This window comes from Mobula birostris, chromosome 14 (genome assembly GCF_030028105.1).
Source record: "Mobula birostris isolate sMobBir1 chromosome 14, sMobBir1.hap1, whole genome shotgun sequence".
Lineage (NCBI taxonomy): Eukaryota > Metazoa > Chordata > Chondrichthyes > Myliobatiformes > Myliobatidae > Mobula > Mobula birostris.
The window spans coordinates 71617210-71632848 of NC_092383.1; the positions used below are offsets into that span (position 1 = coordinate 71617210).

A 15639-nucleotide genomic window follows, 5' to 3' on the forward strand; every position below is an offset into this window, starting at 1 on the left:
CTCATGTTGTGAGATGGATGCAAGAAGTAAAATTCTAATTCTAATTGTAATTCAATTGTGGTCTTCCTCAGTTGCAGTGGATGACCATGACTACTTCTGTGGCTTGTCATGGCCCTTCGCTCTCCACAGAGTGTTGCAAGAACCACCTTCCTGGCCGTTGGCTCTTACTGTAGATCTCATCCTACCCAATCTGCTGGAGCTGAATTTGCACACTAGGACATGCCCCTATCTCAATTTTGAAGAAATGGAAGTACGCTGGTTGACTGGTGACAACAACAACCCTAAAAACTGGGACAGATGGTATAATGGAAGGAAATTGGGATCCAGGGTGAGCTTAGTAGAAGGATACAGTCAGTGGTAATAGAAGAATTGTTATTCAGACTGAGACCTGTGACAGTGCTGTGCCAAAGGAATCAGTACTGGGTCCATTATCTTTTGGCATCGGAAATCTGATGGCAGAGGGGAAGATGCTGCTCCTGAAATGTTCAGTGTTGCCTGCTGGCTCCTGTATCTTCTCCTTGATGGTAGCAATGCGTAGAGGACATGTCCTGGATGATAGGGATCATTAATGATGGATGCCACCTTTTTGAGGTACGGTCTTTTGAAAGTGTCCTCGATACTGGGGAGGCTAATGCCCATGATGGAGCTGGCTGAGTTTACGACTTTCTGCAGCTGTTTCCGATCCTGTGCAGTGGCCCCTTCATACCAGACAGTGATGCAACCAGTTAGAACGTTCTCCACAGTCCAGCTGCAGAAATTTGCGAGTGTCTTTGGTAATTCTGATTCTAATTGTCTTCCATGTTCAGGGCATTGAGTAAAAAAAGTTGGGGTGTTATTTTATAACAGTACAAGTGCAACATGGGAGGCAGGTTCGAGGATCCAATGAGTGAAGCAGAAGATACAGATATAAAAATTGGTACGCTAGGTATTTATTTAAATATTAACAGCGAAACAACAAACCGGACATCTAGCTAAACAAGCATTCGTCTAAGCTCTATGCTGTACATTCAGTTACCCTTTAATTGAATAGATACTCCACTAAACCTCCCCAAATTATAAAACTGAAGAACTAAGCATGCTATGAATGGATACTTAACTAAACAAAGGTCTACGTCTACAGTGTTCTTTCTCAATAGTCCTTCAGCACTAGTCGTGGCTTCAGCCTGAAGTGGGCGCTGTAGATGGCAGGAAAGAAAGGGGGTGAACCTCTTGCAAGTGCTACTCTTATGCCCCCAAAGGCTCCCAGAACTGGAAATGGGCGCCACGGCACGCAAGACAACCAATGGGAAAAGAGCTTTGAAAACTGTAAACGAACCAATCACTGACTGGCACTACAGAAGCGGCTTTTGACCAGCAAATAAGCAACCCCCCCACATGACGACAAGTCGTTGTGCATTGAAGTATTGTGTGCAGCTTCACAAGAATGCTTCTGGAATAAGAGAGCTTAAGTTACAAGGTGAGGCTAGATAGGCTGTGTCTTTTTTCCCTGTAGTGTAGGAGGTGAGAGGATGCCCTTTAAAAGGCTTATGAAATCATGAAGGGCAGAGATAAGGTAGGTGGTCACAGTATTTTTTTCCCCAAGATAGGGGAGTCTAAATCTAGAGGACCTAGATTTAAGGTGAGAGGGGATTGACTTAAAAGGGACCTGAGGAGAAATAACTTCACACAGAGGGAGTCTGGTGTATAGAATGAGCAGTACGAGAAAGTGGTAGAAGTAGGAATATTATGATGTTTAAAATACATTTGGAAAGATATATGTACAGAAAATACCAAGAAAATGTTAACCCCTGGCCATGGTCAATAGGCACCAGAGAAGCTGATTACTGAGATCAACAGTCGTGGGACAGTACACCCCACTGCCTTCCCGATCATTATGAGAGATTTCAACCAGGCCTTCTTGAAGGAGTCTCTGTCCATCTACCACCAACAGTGGAACCAGAGGAGAGAGCATACTCGATTATGGTTACACCGCCATCAGAATGCTTTCCTTGCCATCCCACGCCTGCACTTCGGCAAGTTCAATCACCTGGCTGTACTTCTATTCCTGGCATCCAGGGAGAAGCTGACAACCGCAGCTCCAATGGTGAGGACCACAAAGGTGTAGTCAAGGGAGGCGGAGGAGCGCTTACAGGAGAGCTTTGAATTGGTTGACTGGACAACACTCAGGAATTTGTCTTTGAATCTGAATGAATAAGCCACAATTGTCATTGACTTTATAAAGACCTGTGTAGATGAGTGTGTGGTCTTTGAGAACATAGGGCGATACTGTAGCTTAGTGGTTAGCACAGCAGGTTCAATTCCTGCCACTGATTGTAAAGAGCTTGTACATTCTCCCTGTGAGAACATAGGTTTCTGCTTCCCTCCCGCAGCCCAAAGACATACTGGTTCATAGGTTAATTGGTCATCATAAATTGTCTTGCAATTAGGATTAAATTAGGCTGGGCAGCATGGCTCGAAGGGCCGGAACGGCTTATTCCACGACATATCTCAATAGGTAAATGTCATACATACCAAAACCAGAAGCCTTGGATGAACCAAGATGTTTGCGGTCTGCCGAGGGCTAGATCTGTGGTGTTCAAGACCAATGATCCAGAACTCTATAAGGAGTCCAGGTAGAAGCTATAAAAGACTATTTTAAGAATGAAGAAGCAATTCTGATTGAAGTTAGAATCAGAATCAAATACATATCAACTCTGGCAGGGTTTGCAGTCCGTTACTTCCTACAAGGTGAAACCTAACAATATAATTGGAGAGAGGAGAAGATGGCGCGATGGCAGCGCGCGCAGCCACTTCGGTGATGATGTCTGTTATCTGTCAAGTAGGGGACCGTGCACAATTCTGATTTGATGGAGACGGACGCGGGGGCACGGAGGAACATCTGGAGAAGCTTCTGAAATGCCCGCTTCGCTGCCGCTGCTACTGTGTGGTAACCGGAATCTCCAGAGCAGAAGACCCCGAAGTCCTCGGCTTTGCATGTTTCAGCGACCGGGGCGAGGTCGAAGGCGCTCAGCAGAGGATGGCGCTCGGGAGGCTGTATCGGAGAGGCTGGTTGGAAGCTCGAAGTTTTCAGACGGATGGACTCAATGTCGGCTGTGGTCAGCTGCTTCCAAGGCATCGGCAAGTTGACGGTGCCTGGAGGTTTATGGCAGGGAGTTTTTCCCTTTTGCTGCCTGCTATCGGGGACTCGGGAGTCGATCGACTCGGGACTTTTGAGACTTTACTTATCGTGCCCATGGTTTGTTTTTCATCAAATTATGGTATTGCTTTGCACTGCTGTAACTATATGTTATAATTATGTGGTTCTGTCAGTGTTAGTCTTTGGTTTGTCCTGTTTTCTGTGAATTTCACTCCAGAGAAACATTGTATCATTTCTTAATGCATGTATGCGTTTCTAAATGACAATAAAAAGAGGACTGAGTGTTCTCATAATCTAATCTAATCTAATTGGCTTCCAAAAGAGCTCAATGCCTTTTACGTATGCTTTGAAAGAGAGAATAAAATTACACCTGTGTATATCCCTGGAGCATCTGGTAACCCTGTGACCTCTGTCTCAGAGGCCAGCATCAGAACATCTTTCAAGAGAATGAGCTCTTGCAAAGAGTTGGGGCCCCAGTGGTAACTGATAGGACACTGAAAACCTGTGCCAACCAACTAGCAGAAATGTTCAAGAGCATCTTCAATACCTCACTGCTGACTCTGAAGGTTCCCACCTGGGCACCAATCATACCAGAGCCTAAGAAAAGCAAAGAGAGCTGCCTCAATGACTATCGCCCAGTTGCACTTACATCTACTACAACAAAGTACTTTGAGAGTTTGAGCATGGCTAGTTAACTCCTGTCTAAACTGCAAATTGCCTACAGCCACAATAGGTCTACAGTGGATGCAATCTCACTGGCTCTCCTCTCAGCCTTGGAACACCTGGACAACAGTCAGGCTGTTGTTTATTGATAACAGCAGAGCATTCAACACCAACATCCCCTCAGTATTAATCAACAAGCTTCAAACCCGAGCCCTCTATACTTCTGTCGGCAACTGGATACTTGAATTCCTCTTTGGGAGGCCACAGTCAGTGCGGATCGGATGTAAGATCTCTTTCTTGTTTACAGTCAACACTGGCACTCCTCAAGGATGCATGCTGAGCCTGATGCTCTACTCTTTCTACACCCATCACTGTGTGGCCAGGCAGAGCTCAAGCATTCGATTAAAAATGCTGATGACACAACTGCTGTTGGCAAATCTCATGTGATGAGGAAGCATACCGTAGTGAGAACGATGGGCTGGCTGGGTGGTGTTGCAAGAACAACCTTACACTCAGCATCAGAAAGACCAAAGAATTGATCGTGGACTTCCTGAAGGGAAGTCCTGGGAACATACACCAGTCCTCATCAAGGGGTTAGCGGTGGAAAGAGTGAGCACTTTCAGGTTCTTTGGTGTCAACATCTCATGGGCACTAGCTTCCCCTACACTGAGGATATCTTCAAAAGGGATGCCACAGAAAAGGCACAATCCATCATTAAAGAATCTCATCACCCAGGACATGCTCTCTTCTTATTGCTACCATTCGAGAGCAGATGCAGCAAACTGAAGAGACGGATCTTTGAAACAACTTCCTCCCCTCCGCCGTCAGATTTCTGGATGGATAAGGAACATTAACTCACTATTTTTGCTCTCTTTCTGCACTACTTATTTTTTAATTACATTTCTTATTATAATTTATTATAATTTTTATTTTGTACTGTACTGCTGTTGCAAAACAACAAATTTCTTGACATAAGATTCTGAGAGGAATATGGGCCAAATGTAAGCAAATAGGCCTAGCTCAGGCAGACAATTTGATCAGCGTGGATGAAGTGAGCTGAAGAGCCCAGTTCTGTGCTTATGAATATATAATACCATGATTTTATGAAACACAATTTTGTTTTCAGACCGTGTTCAATTTTTCCTGAAGCTACAGAATTCAGTTATTTTATATCAAAAGCTGTTTCAGCATTTTCATTCTTGGGCATTTATGTTTAAAATTTTACATATTATTAAGCATTCCTTATTTAAATAATTCATTATGGTTATATGTACATGAATGGCATACTTCATCATGCACGCAGTATTAATATACATTCACTATATTCAGGAAAACTCTTTTAAGTTTAGACTTTGCAAAGTATTTTTAACATTTTGCATGCCTCCGTCCTGAGGAGACACCAGATTGTGTAGAGGAAGAGAAAGTTTAAGAGGAGCGAGCAGGGGCAGTCGACACATTTTGTGTGCCACAGTCCCGAGGAGACGCCGGATTGAGTAGAGGAAGAGAGAGTTTAAAAGGAGCGAGTGGGGCAGTCAGCACACTTTGTGTGCCACAGACCCGATTGCACACAACGGAGAGGGAGAGAGATGTTATGTTTTGTAACTCTAAGACATAAAACTAATTGAAATGAAGAAGGCGGGAGCCCAGGAGAGCGGGTCTCAAATTCTTTTTTTAACTTCAAGCAAAGCGGGTACATATGACAAATTGGCGCGATGATATATGCCATTCACGTAATATAACCATAATTAATTATTTAATAAACAAGGAATGCTTAATCAAACAATGTTTTTACAATATTGCTCAATTGTTACTGATATATACACAACAAGAGAGTTTAAAAGAAGTGGGCAGGGGCAGTAGAAACACTTTGCACACCACAGTCCTGAGGAGACACTAGATTGTATAAAGGGGGAGAGAGGTTAAAATAAGTGAACAGTGGCAGTCAGCACATTTAACATACCACAGTCCTGAGGAGACAATTGATTGTGTAAAGGAGAGATAGTTGTTTAAAATAAGCAAAAACGGGCAGTTGGAACTTTTTGCTGCCACAGTCCCAAGGAAACATGCATTGTGCATAATTAGGCACTTGCAAGGACCAATAAAAAGGTTGATTGATAAGTTTGTGGCCTAAGATAGAAGGTGATGAGCTATACAGTTGTCATTACATGCACGTTCAAGTCACCCCTTTGAGTCATTATGCAGAAAGTTTGAAGTTAATAACTCATCTCCTTCTACCTTAGGCCACAAACTTATCAATCACCCCGCCGTGGACCGCTTACTGGAGGTCCAAGACGCCGACTTTTACAAAGAAGGGATCCGTATGCTCCACGAACGCTGGACTAAGTGTGTAATTGTAGGAGGGGACTATACTGAAAAATAATTGTGCTAGATTTTCTAAAATTGACTCCTTCTACCTTAGGCCACAAACTTATCAATCACCCCTCGTAAGGTAGTAAAATGGCTTTGGGGAAGAAGCCAAAGAGTGGTAGTAAGTAGATACCGCTCTGACTGGAAGCCTGTGGCTACTGTATGCCGCAAGGATCAGTGGGGGTCGGTAGCTGTTTGTCATCTATATCAACTGTCTAGGTGATAATGTGGTAAGCTGGATCAGCAAATTTGCAAATGACACCAAGATTGGGGTGTAGTGGACAGTGAGGAAGACTATCAAAGCTTGAGGTGGGATCTGAACCAGCTAGAAAAATGGACTGGCAGATTGAATTTAATACAAACAAGTGTGGAGGACTAAGTGGGGTAGGTCTTTCACGGTGAGCAGTAGAGCTCTGAGGAGAGCGGTAAAGGTGAGGGAAGTGGGAATACAAATCAGTAATTCCTTGACAATGGTTTCACAGGTAGATAGGGTCATAAAGAAAGTTTTTGGCATATTGGCCTTCATAAATCAATGTATTGAGTATAGGAGTTAAGGAGTTATGTTGAAATTGTATAAGATGTTGGTGAGACCTAATTTGGAGTAATGTGGCCAGTTTTGGTTACTTGCCTAAAGGAATGATGTAAATGAGATTGAAAGAGTATAGAGAAAATTTACAAAGATGTTGCTGGGCCTTGAGGACCTGAGTTATAGGGAAAGGTTGAATTGGTTAAGATTTTATTCCTAGGATATAGAAGATTGAAGGGGGATTTGATGGAGGTATACAAAATTATGAGGGTATAGATGGGGTAAACGTAAGCAGGGTTTTACCACTGAGGTTGGATGAGATTACAACTAGAGGTCATGGGTGAAGGGTGAAAGGTGAAATGTTTAAGGGAAACTTGAGAGAGAACTTCAGTCTCAGGGTGGTGAGATTGTGGATTGAGTTTTTTTTTAGATTATGAGGACATGCAGTCCTCTTTTATTGTCATTTAGTAATGCATGCATTAAGAAATGATACAATTTGTTCCTCCAGAATGACATCACAGAAACACAAGACAAATCAAGACTAAAAAAACGGACAAAAACCACATAATTATAACATATAGTTACAACAGTGCAAAGCAATACAGTAATTTGATGAAGAACAGACCATGGGCAAGTAAAAAAAAGTCTCAAAGTCTCTTGAAAGTCCCATCATTTCACGCAGACGGTTGAAAGGAGAAACTCCCTTCCATGAGCTTCCAGCGCTGCAAACTTGCCGATGCAGCATCCTGGAAGCACCCGACCACAGTCCGACTGTGAGTCCGTCCGAAAACGTTGAGCCTCCGACCAGCCCTCCGGCACCAAGCACCATCTCTGCTGAGCGCTTCGACCCCGTCCCCAGCAACAGGTAATAGGCAAAGCTGAGGATATGGGGCCTTCCCCTCCAGAGATTCTCAATTTCACAGTAGCAGCGGCAGCAAAGCAGGCGTTTTGGAAGTTTCTCCAGATGTTCCTCTGTGCTTCTTCACGTCTATCTCCATCAAATCAGGATTGTGCACGGCATCCTACTTCACAAATACGATATTATTCAAAGCGGCCACGTGCGCTGCGTCATGCCGCCATCTTCTCCTCCTTCCAAACTCCCTCCGAACTCCCTCCGAGTTGCCACTGCAAGTGGTGGATGAGGGGTTGATTTTGACATTTAAGAGAAATTTGGATAGGTACATGGATGGGAGAAGGATGGTGGGCTAAGGTTTGGGAGTAGGTGGATGGGACTAGACAGATTAATGGTTCAGTATAGTCTGGGTGGGCTGAGGGGCCTATTTCTGTGCTATAGTGTTCAATAATTCTATGATTTTATGACATTAAGTTGGAAGTGTTTCCAAAATCCAGGAAGTTTCCGATTGTTAGGATCTCTGAGGTTCTAACCTGGTCCCAACTGATTGATGCTGCTACATTTCATCAGGAGCTTGAAGATGTTTGATTTGTCAACGAAAACACTCAAAAACTTCTATAGATGTACCGTGGAGAGCTGTCTGATAGGTTGCATCACTGTCTGGTATAGGGGGCTACTGCACAGGATCAAACGAAGCTACAGACAGTTTTTAAAAATTAGTCAGCTCCATTTTGGGTACTAGCCTCCGTAGAAGCCAAGACATGCTCAAAGAGAGGTGTCTCAGAAAGGCGACATCCATTATTAAGGATCCTCATCACCCAGGACATGCCCTCTTCTCATTGTTACCATCAGGAAGAAGGTACAGAAGCCTCAAAGCACATACTCAGTGATTTAGGAACAGCTTCTTCCCCTCTGCCATCTGATTTCTAAATGGACATTGAACCCATGAATACTACCTCACTTTTTTAAAATATGTATTATTTCTGTTTTGCATTATTTTGAATCTATTTAATATCCTTATACATACTTAGTGTAATTGATTTACTTATTTTTTCTTTCTGTATTATCATGTTTTGCATTGTACTGCTGCTACTAAGTTAACAAATTTCATGACATGCTGGTGATAACAAAACTGATTCTGATTCTGAATTAACAGCTGTATTTATGTCAGGTGAACAAAGTGAATAGTCAAATCCATCTGTGAGTGGAGGTAACGGACAATAAAAATAAGCTGGTATGTTATATACCAGTTTATGATGGGAACCAACTGCACAGATTGGGAGATAGCTTCATATACTTTATGACTTTTATTGAACTGAAGCTTCACAGTCGGATCAGATTGGAATTTATTACAAGACATTGAGATGAAGCATAGTGTGAAGATCAAGCTCTTATTATGTAACACACTGCAGGGTATTATTTAGATCAGGAAACATAACCAGTAAACAGATGGCAGGCTTGGTGGGTTAATGATGTTACAAAATCTATTAGATTTTGGCAAGATGAAATTATAAAAATGAGCAGTTCCTAAGATATGACAAAACTGATACATAAATCTCCCAACACTGCTGCATAAGTTAGGAAATTCAGATTTTAAATTATGATTCAATAGCAGTTGCATAAAAAGATATTTTTCTCTTTTCCCTGATATTTCTGCATAATTATTGGATGCAAATGCAAACTTGGTTTACACATATATAAATTCTTGAAGCTGTTTGGTGCCAGAAGTTATTGCTAAAATTACAGCAAGTCTGACAATGCTCACATTTATTTATATACAAATGATGAACTTACTTTAGGTGAGGCCAGATGTGTGGTTGAATGAAGAGGTCCAGAGGTAATAAAACCGACTGGGGAAAGTAGCAAGGCGGCAAGTAGCAAGCACTCTCAGCGAGTCAGGCAATACCTGACTTGGCAGCGGGCAGCACAGCAGCGTAGCAGTTAGCGCAGTGCGTTACAGCAGTAAGATCGGGATTTGATTCCCGCTGCTGTCTGTAAGGAGTTTGTACATTCTCCCCGTGACTGCTTAGATTTCCTTTGGGTGCTCCGGTTTCCTTCCACATTCCAAAGACGTATGGTTAAGGTTAGTGAATTGTGGGTGTGTTACATCAGTGCCGGAAGTATGCCAATATTTCTCACTGATTTGATTTGATGCAAACAATGCATTTTACCATATGTTTTGATGTACATATGAAAAATAAGACTAATCTTTATATCTAGTCTGATCTTCACCTGTGGAACAAGAAACAGTTGAACATCAGATCAATGGCAGTTAACTACTGAAAGACCAGTTCGAACTTCCACTGACCTGAAACATAAGCATTATTTTTCTCTCTTTTGGTATTGCTGAACTTTTAAAATTTTACATATCTACGGTATTTTGTTTAAGAAAATGTATAGCTTGCTGACAGATACCTATTGTTCCTCTATAACCGTACTGAAGCAGCATCATGTTCTCCGGTTCACAACTGATTAGTATTAAACAGCATAAACACGAGGAATTCTGCAGATGCTGGAAATTCCAGCAACACACATCAAAGTTGCTGGTGAACGCAGCAGGCCAGGCAGCATCTCTAGGAAGAGACCCTTCGTCCTGATGAAGGGTCTCAGCCTGAAATGTTGACTGTACCTCTTCCTAGAGATGCTGCCTGGCCTGCTGCGTTCACCAGCAACTTTGATGTGTGCAGTATTAAACAGCAGGAAGCTCCTGTATTTGCAGCAGGGGTACAAACTTAAGTTGCCACAGAAAATTACAAGTTGTCCATTTTAGTCTAAAGGCATTAATGCCTTTAATATTGACATTCAATTACTCTGTCTTTTAAAAGTGCACAAATTCGTTTCTTCAGATATTGTTAAGAATATTTTCCCAAAGCTTTTTCCAACTTCATTTTTTCATGTTCTTTCTCTTTCTCTTTTTGCTTATTTACTTTCCTTTCTTTACCTGATTTAACATTGAATTCACTAGTCTAATTTAGATTTTCTTACAGAGGTTCTGCATTGCTTACTTTACCGTTTGTTGGTTGAATTGTTGCGAGGCATGTCTGCTTTCCCTGTTCAATTACCGCATTGACTTTGCTTACTCACTTAAGTAACATACAAGGGTGCCTTCATTAAGAAAGTACGCTGTTTCAAGAAAATAGAAAATGTTTCTGAATAAAGGAGCATCAGTCCATTGTATTGTAACTATGTCTATTGATAATGCAATTTACTTATGTTCCCATTTTAAATGCTTCTGCACTCTATATTTCCCTTCTGTCCAAAGCCTGCTTTCATTCAAAGCAGTTTGCCACCGTGTTGTGATTTATTTACAAATGCTTTGGTATAAACTATAAGTAAATAACTGAGAGGGATGAGGGAAATGAAAATTATCCATCAGTTTGTGCAAGGTTTGTAATTGAAGGGCTAATGAGTTAATATTGAACGTATTACTGTGATTCATTAATTATTCTTGTACACCGTACTCAACTTCATTGTAAAGGAATTGATATGCTGACTTGAAGCATTGTGAAGCAAGGTTTCATTTATTACAATGCTGTTACTCCTGGGATAGAGATGAATTTGTCTTTTTGTGATTACAGCCATGACTTCATTGGTGAATTTACAACAAGCTTTCGGGAACTTGCTAGAGGACAGAGCCAATTCAATGTTTATGAGGTAAGCACGTTTTGATAGTCCTAGTACTTAATGCAGCTGTTTAGAAATGCACACATTTTACATTCACAGTATATTGAAATATAATTCCTCTTTTGTATAAGTGCCTGAGGATTTTGCACAGTATGTAGTAATGTAATATTTTGAACTGCACAGCTGCCGCAAAAAAAAATCATGACATATGTGAGTGATGATAAACCTGATTCTGATATGGCTCTCCATTGAGGATTGAGAGTGGGAAGGGGGCAGGCAGAAGGGATTTATGGTTGGGAAACAGAAAAGATGAGAGGGAGTGGGAAACACCAGAGAGACATTCTATAATGATCAATCAATCGATTGTTTGGGATCAAATGACCTTGCCTGGTGTCTCAGGGCTGGGCGTGTCTGCACCTGTGCTGACCATTGCCTTTGTCACTCCTTCTCTGCCACCTGTCCCACACCCCTCCCGCAGTGCTCCAGTCTCCACATTCCCAACATCCTTTGCTCCCGCCAGATTTACAAACTCACTCTCCACTCCACATTGACAAATACAGTACTGTGCAAATGTCCTGAGCACTCTAGCCATATATATGTGCCTAACACTTTTGTATATAAATCTGTCATAAGGCCATAACATATGAGAGCATAATTAGGCCATTTGTCCCATCAAGTCTGCTCCGCCATTTCATCATGGCTGATCCAATTTTCCTCTCAGCCCCAATCTCCTGCCTTCTTCCTGTATGTATGTATGTGAATAGTGTATAAAATAAATTGACTAAATTTGCTGGATAGATAAACACAAGCAATTTGCTCTGACATGTGCAATTAATATGTTGAAAAATGCCAAGTGTTAATAGGATCATCATTAGCCAGATTTCTGAACAGAAGGAGGGAGTGAAATAGTGGGTAGAACAGATTGTGTGACAGTTTGTGGTAGGCAGATCTGAAGTTCAGATCTGTATGTATTTGAATGGTCAATGGAGTTAAAGAGAAATGGGAATTCCACTGTGAGATAGCAAAGGTGAGTAGCATATGTGTGAGGTTTACATGTTAACATTAAAGAATACAATTCAAATGACTAGTATTTAATTATTTCATTAATGGTAGGTCATTTGTATGTTGGCAGTGAATAGGCCAAGTTACTGAAAAGGATGCTCAAGAGGAGAGTAAATGTTTGAAAGTGTATCTGCAAAGAATCACAGAAAGATTATAGCATAAAAACACCATTTATATTGTCAAGTCCACGCAAGTCCCATATAAATCAATTCATCTAGTCTCAATTTCCTATTGCTTTGTAAGTTATTTTACTTCAAATGCATATCTAATTTCCTGACTGATTCTTTTTCCACTTAAAAGTGAGATCCAGATCTTCACCACTTGCTATTCCATTCAGCTCATGCATCCAGAGTAAAATCTCTCAGTTGCTCTTTAATGACGCTTTTGTTCCAATAGTTCATCGAGACATATATCAAACAGTGACCTCAGCTTGTATGAATTATAAATTTCCTCTGTTGAGACTTACTTTGAAGTAATATTCATTTGCTTTTACCATGATGAATCTCAGGTTGGTATTTAGTGACATATCTGTACTTTGAACTTTGATTTTTTTTGCCCCTGCATGGTTCTTTTACTTCCAACATGAAGAGCCTCAATCTCTCTATTCATAGTTTAGTGCTCTAGTTCTTCAGATCAGCTTGAATTGCCTTCAAGAATTGAAGAGTTCTTTTGTGTTTTGGTAAGGTAAGGCAAGGCTGGGCGCAGTACTCCAAGGCATGGTTCATTTTTAGCACCATGCAATTCAGTATAACTTCCTTTGACCTGCATTCTTTTGATGAATGAAAGTGAATTAAGAAATTATAATGGAAAATGTTGATGAATAAATGCTTAGAATCCTAGAATAATGTTTATCCATTATTTTAGTGAAGTGCATAATTGATTTTAAAATATATGAGATGACATCGATATGCTAAAATTGCAGATTGGCTCTGTGGCCGCTTTATTAGGTGCCTCCTGTATCTATATCTATTAAGATGGACACTGATTGTACGTTTGTGGTTTCTGCTGCTGTAGCCTGTTGACTTCAAGGTTTGATGTGTTGTGCATCCAGAGGTGCTCTTCTGCACACCACTGTTGTAATACTATATGTGGTTATCTGAGTTACTGTCGCCTTCCAGTTAGCTTGAACCAGTTGGGCCATACTCCTCTGTCGTTAACAAGCCATTTTCGCCCACAGAACTGCCATTCACTGGAAGTATTTGGTTTCTAGCACCATTCTCTGTAAAGTTTACAGATTGTTGTGCGTGAAAACCCCAGAAGATTAGCAGTTTCTGAGATACTCAAACCACCTCATCTGGCACCAACAATCATTCCATGGTCATGAAAGTCATTTAGATCAGCGGTCCCCAACCACTGGGCTGCGGACCAGTACCAGGCCGCAAAACATGCGCTACCAGGCCGCAAGGAAACGACATGATTTGGCGATAGGAGTCAGCTGCACTTTTCCTCATTCTCTGTCACGCCCACTGTTGAGCTTGAATGCACGCGAGGTCATTACGCACACGTCATCCATGTCAGCGCGGGAAGGAGATCAACTCCTCGACCTTACAAATAACGGCGGGCTGAAAATCATGTTTGTCATAACATCTCTGCCGGCATTCTGGATCAAAGTCAAGGCTAAATATCCTGAGATAGCCATGAAAGCACTGAAAACTTGTTGCTTCCATTTCCAACATATCTCTGCAATGAATGCAATGAAAACTAGATTGCGGAATAGACTGGACATAAGGAACCCCCTTCGAGTATCGCTGTCTCCCATCACCCTTCGATGGGACCATCTTGTTGCAGGAAAACAAGCCCTGGGCTCCCACTAATTCAGCGATATTGGTGTGTTGCAATGATTTTACATGTTCATACGGGGAAAATGAGTGCTGTGTGTTTAATATCCAAACGTTACTTAAAATGTTATGATGCTATTGACTTGTATAACCATATAACAATTACAGCATGGAAACAGACGATCTCTGTCCTTCTAGTCCGTGACGAATGCTACTCTTACCTAGTCCCACCGACCTGCACTCAGCCCATAACCCTCCATTCCTTTCCTGTCCATATACCTATACAGTTTTTCTTTTAAATGATAATACCGAACCTGCCTCTACCACTTCTACTGGAAGTTCGTTCAACGCTTACTTCAAGCTCCCCTGTCCTCCCCTGATAATTGACTTACCGCTATATTCATGTGAGGAAAATATGCGCTGTATGCTTAGTATTAAATTCATTAGATAAACCCTTTTAGAAACGAAATTGAGTGTATTAGCCACTTATCACCTATATTGCGTTCATGATTAACACCCCCCCCTTGAAAAGAATCGCCAGAAACGATTTGTAGAAAAAAATTCAGCATGTACACGCATGCGCACTGCTGCCCACGCAAGGCTTCACGGTCATTGTAGTCTTTCTTGTGGTAAACCCAAGGTATTTGGCTGCTACTCTTGTTCGTTGGCAACCCTACCACCACCCCCACCGCCCCCTCCCGGTCGGCCGGTCCGCAAGAATATTGTCAATATGAAACTGGTCCGCAGTGCGAAAAAGGTTGGGGACCCCTGATTTAGATCACATAGCTATGGTGATTTAAAATTACATCCCAAGGAAAGTAATAGTTTTAATCATACAGTTTTATTTTTGTCTCATCAAGGATTATGTGCAGGCATTGTGCATCTCACTGCTTAGACCAACATTCACAATTACTGGAGTTCACTCCTTGTTCTGACTTATATTTAGCCTGCATTCTTCTTATATTATTTTTAAATCCCTCCGAGGCTGGTGTATGTAAACTATCCTCATTGGGACTCACCACTGCTTTATGTAACTGCATCTTTGACTTCTTGACCGAAGGACCCCAGTCAGTCTGAATTGGCAGCAACATCTCAATCTCCACCACACTGAGCACTGATGTCCACAGGGCTACATGCTCATTCTGTTGCTGTTCACTTTGCTGACTCACAACTGTACTGCTGGATCCAGCTCAGACCACATCATCGAGTTTGCTGATGTTACAATAGTAGCTGGCCTCATCAGCAAAAATGATAAGTTAGCATACAGCTAGGAGGTAGAGAGGCTTGTCAAATGATGTGAGAACAACTATCTTGTGTCTCAATGTGGACCAAACAAAAGAGATGATTGTGGACTTCAGGAAGACGCGGGTCAACTACTCTCCTTTGCACACCAGTAGCTTTGCTGTGGAGAGAGAGTGAGGAGCACAAAGTTCCTTGTTGTGCACACATTGAGAAATCTAACCAGAATCCACAACACCTCCTCATTAGTCAAGAAGGCACAGCAGCATCTACACCTTCAGAGGAGACTGAGGCATGCAAGGCTTCCCGCCCCCATTCTAACAACTTTTTACAGGAGCACCAACGTGAGTGTGCTGTCTGGCTGCATCATTGTGTGTCACAGAAGCTGCAA

The 15639-nt window shown here is 41.8% G+C and overlaps 1 protein-coding gene across 6 annotated transcripts in view; it reads left to right on the forward strand.

Moving 5' to 3' along the window:
- Window positions 1–15639, forward strand: part of LOC140209516 (copine-8-like) — a 669962-nt gene that overhangs the window by 413115 nt on the left and 241208 nt on the right. For all 6 annotated transcript variants that reach the window (XM_072277770.1, XM_072277771.1, XM_072277769.1 and 3 more), the window contains one exon: window positions 11124–11199. In XM_072277770.1, coding sequence (XP_072133871.1) covers window positions 11124–11199 — 76 coding nt within the window. The remainder of the gene's footprint in view (window positions 1–11123; window positions 11200–15639) is intronic.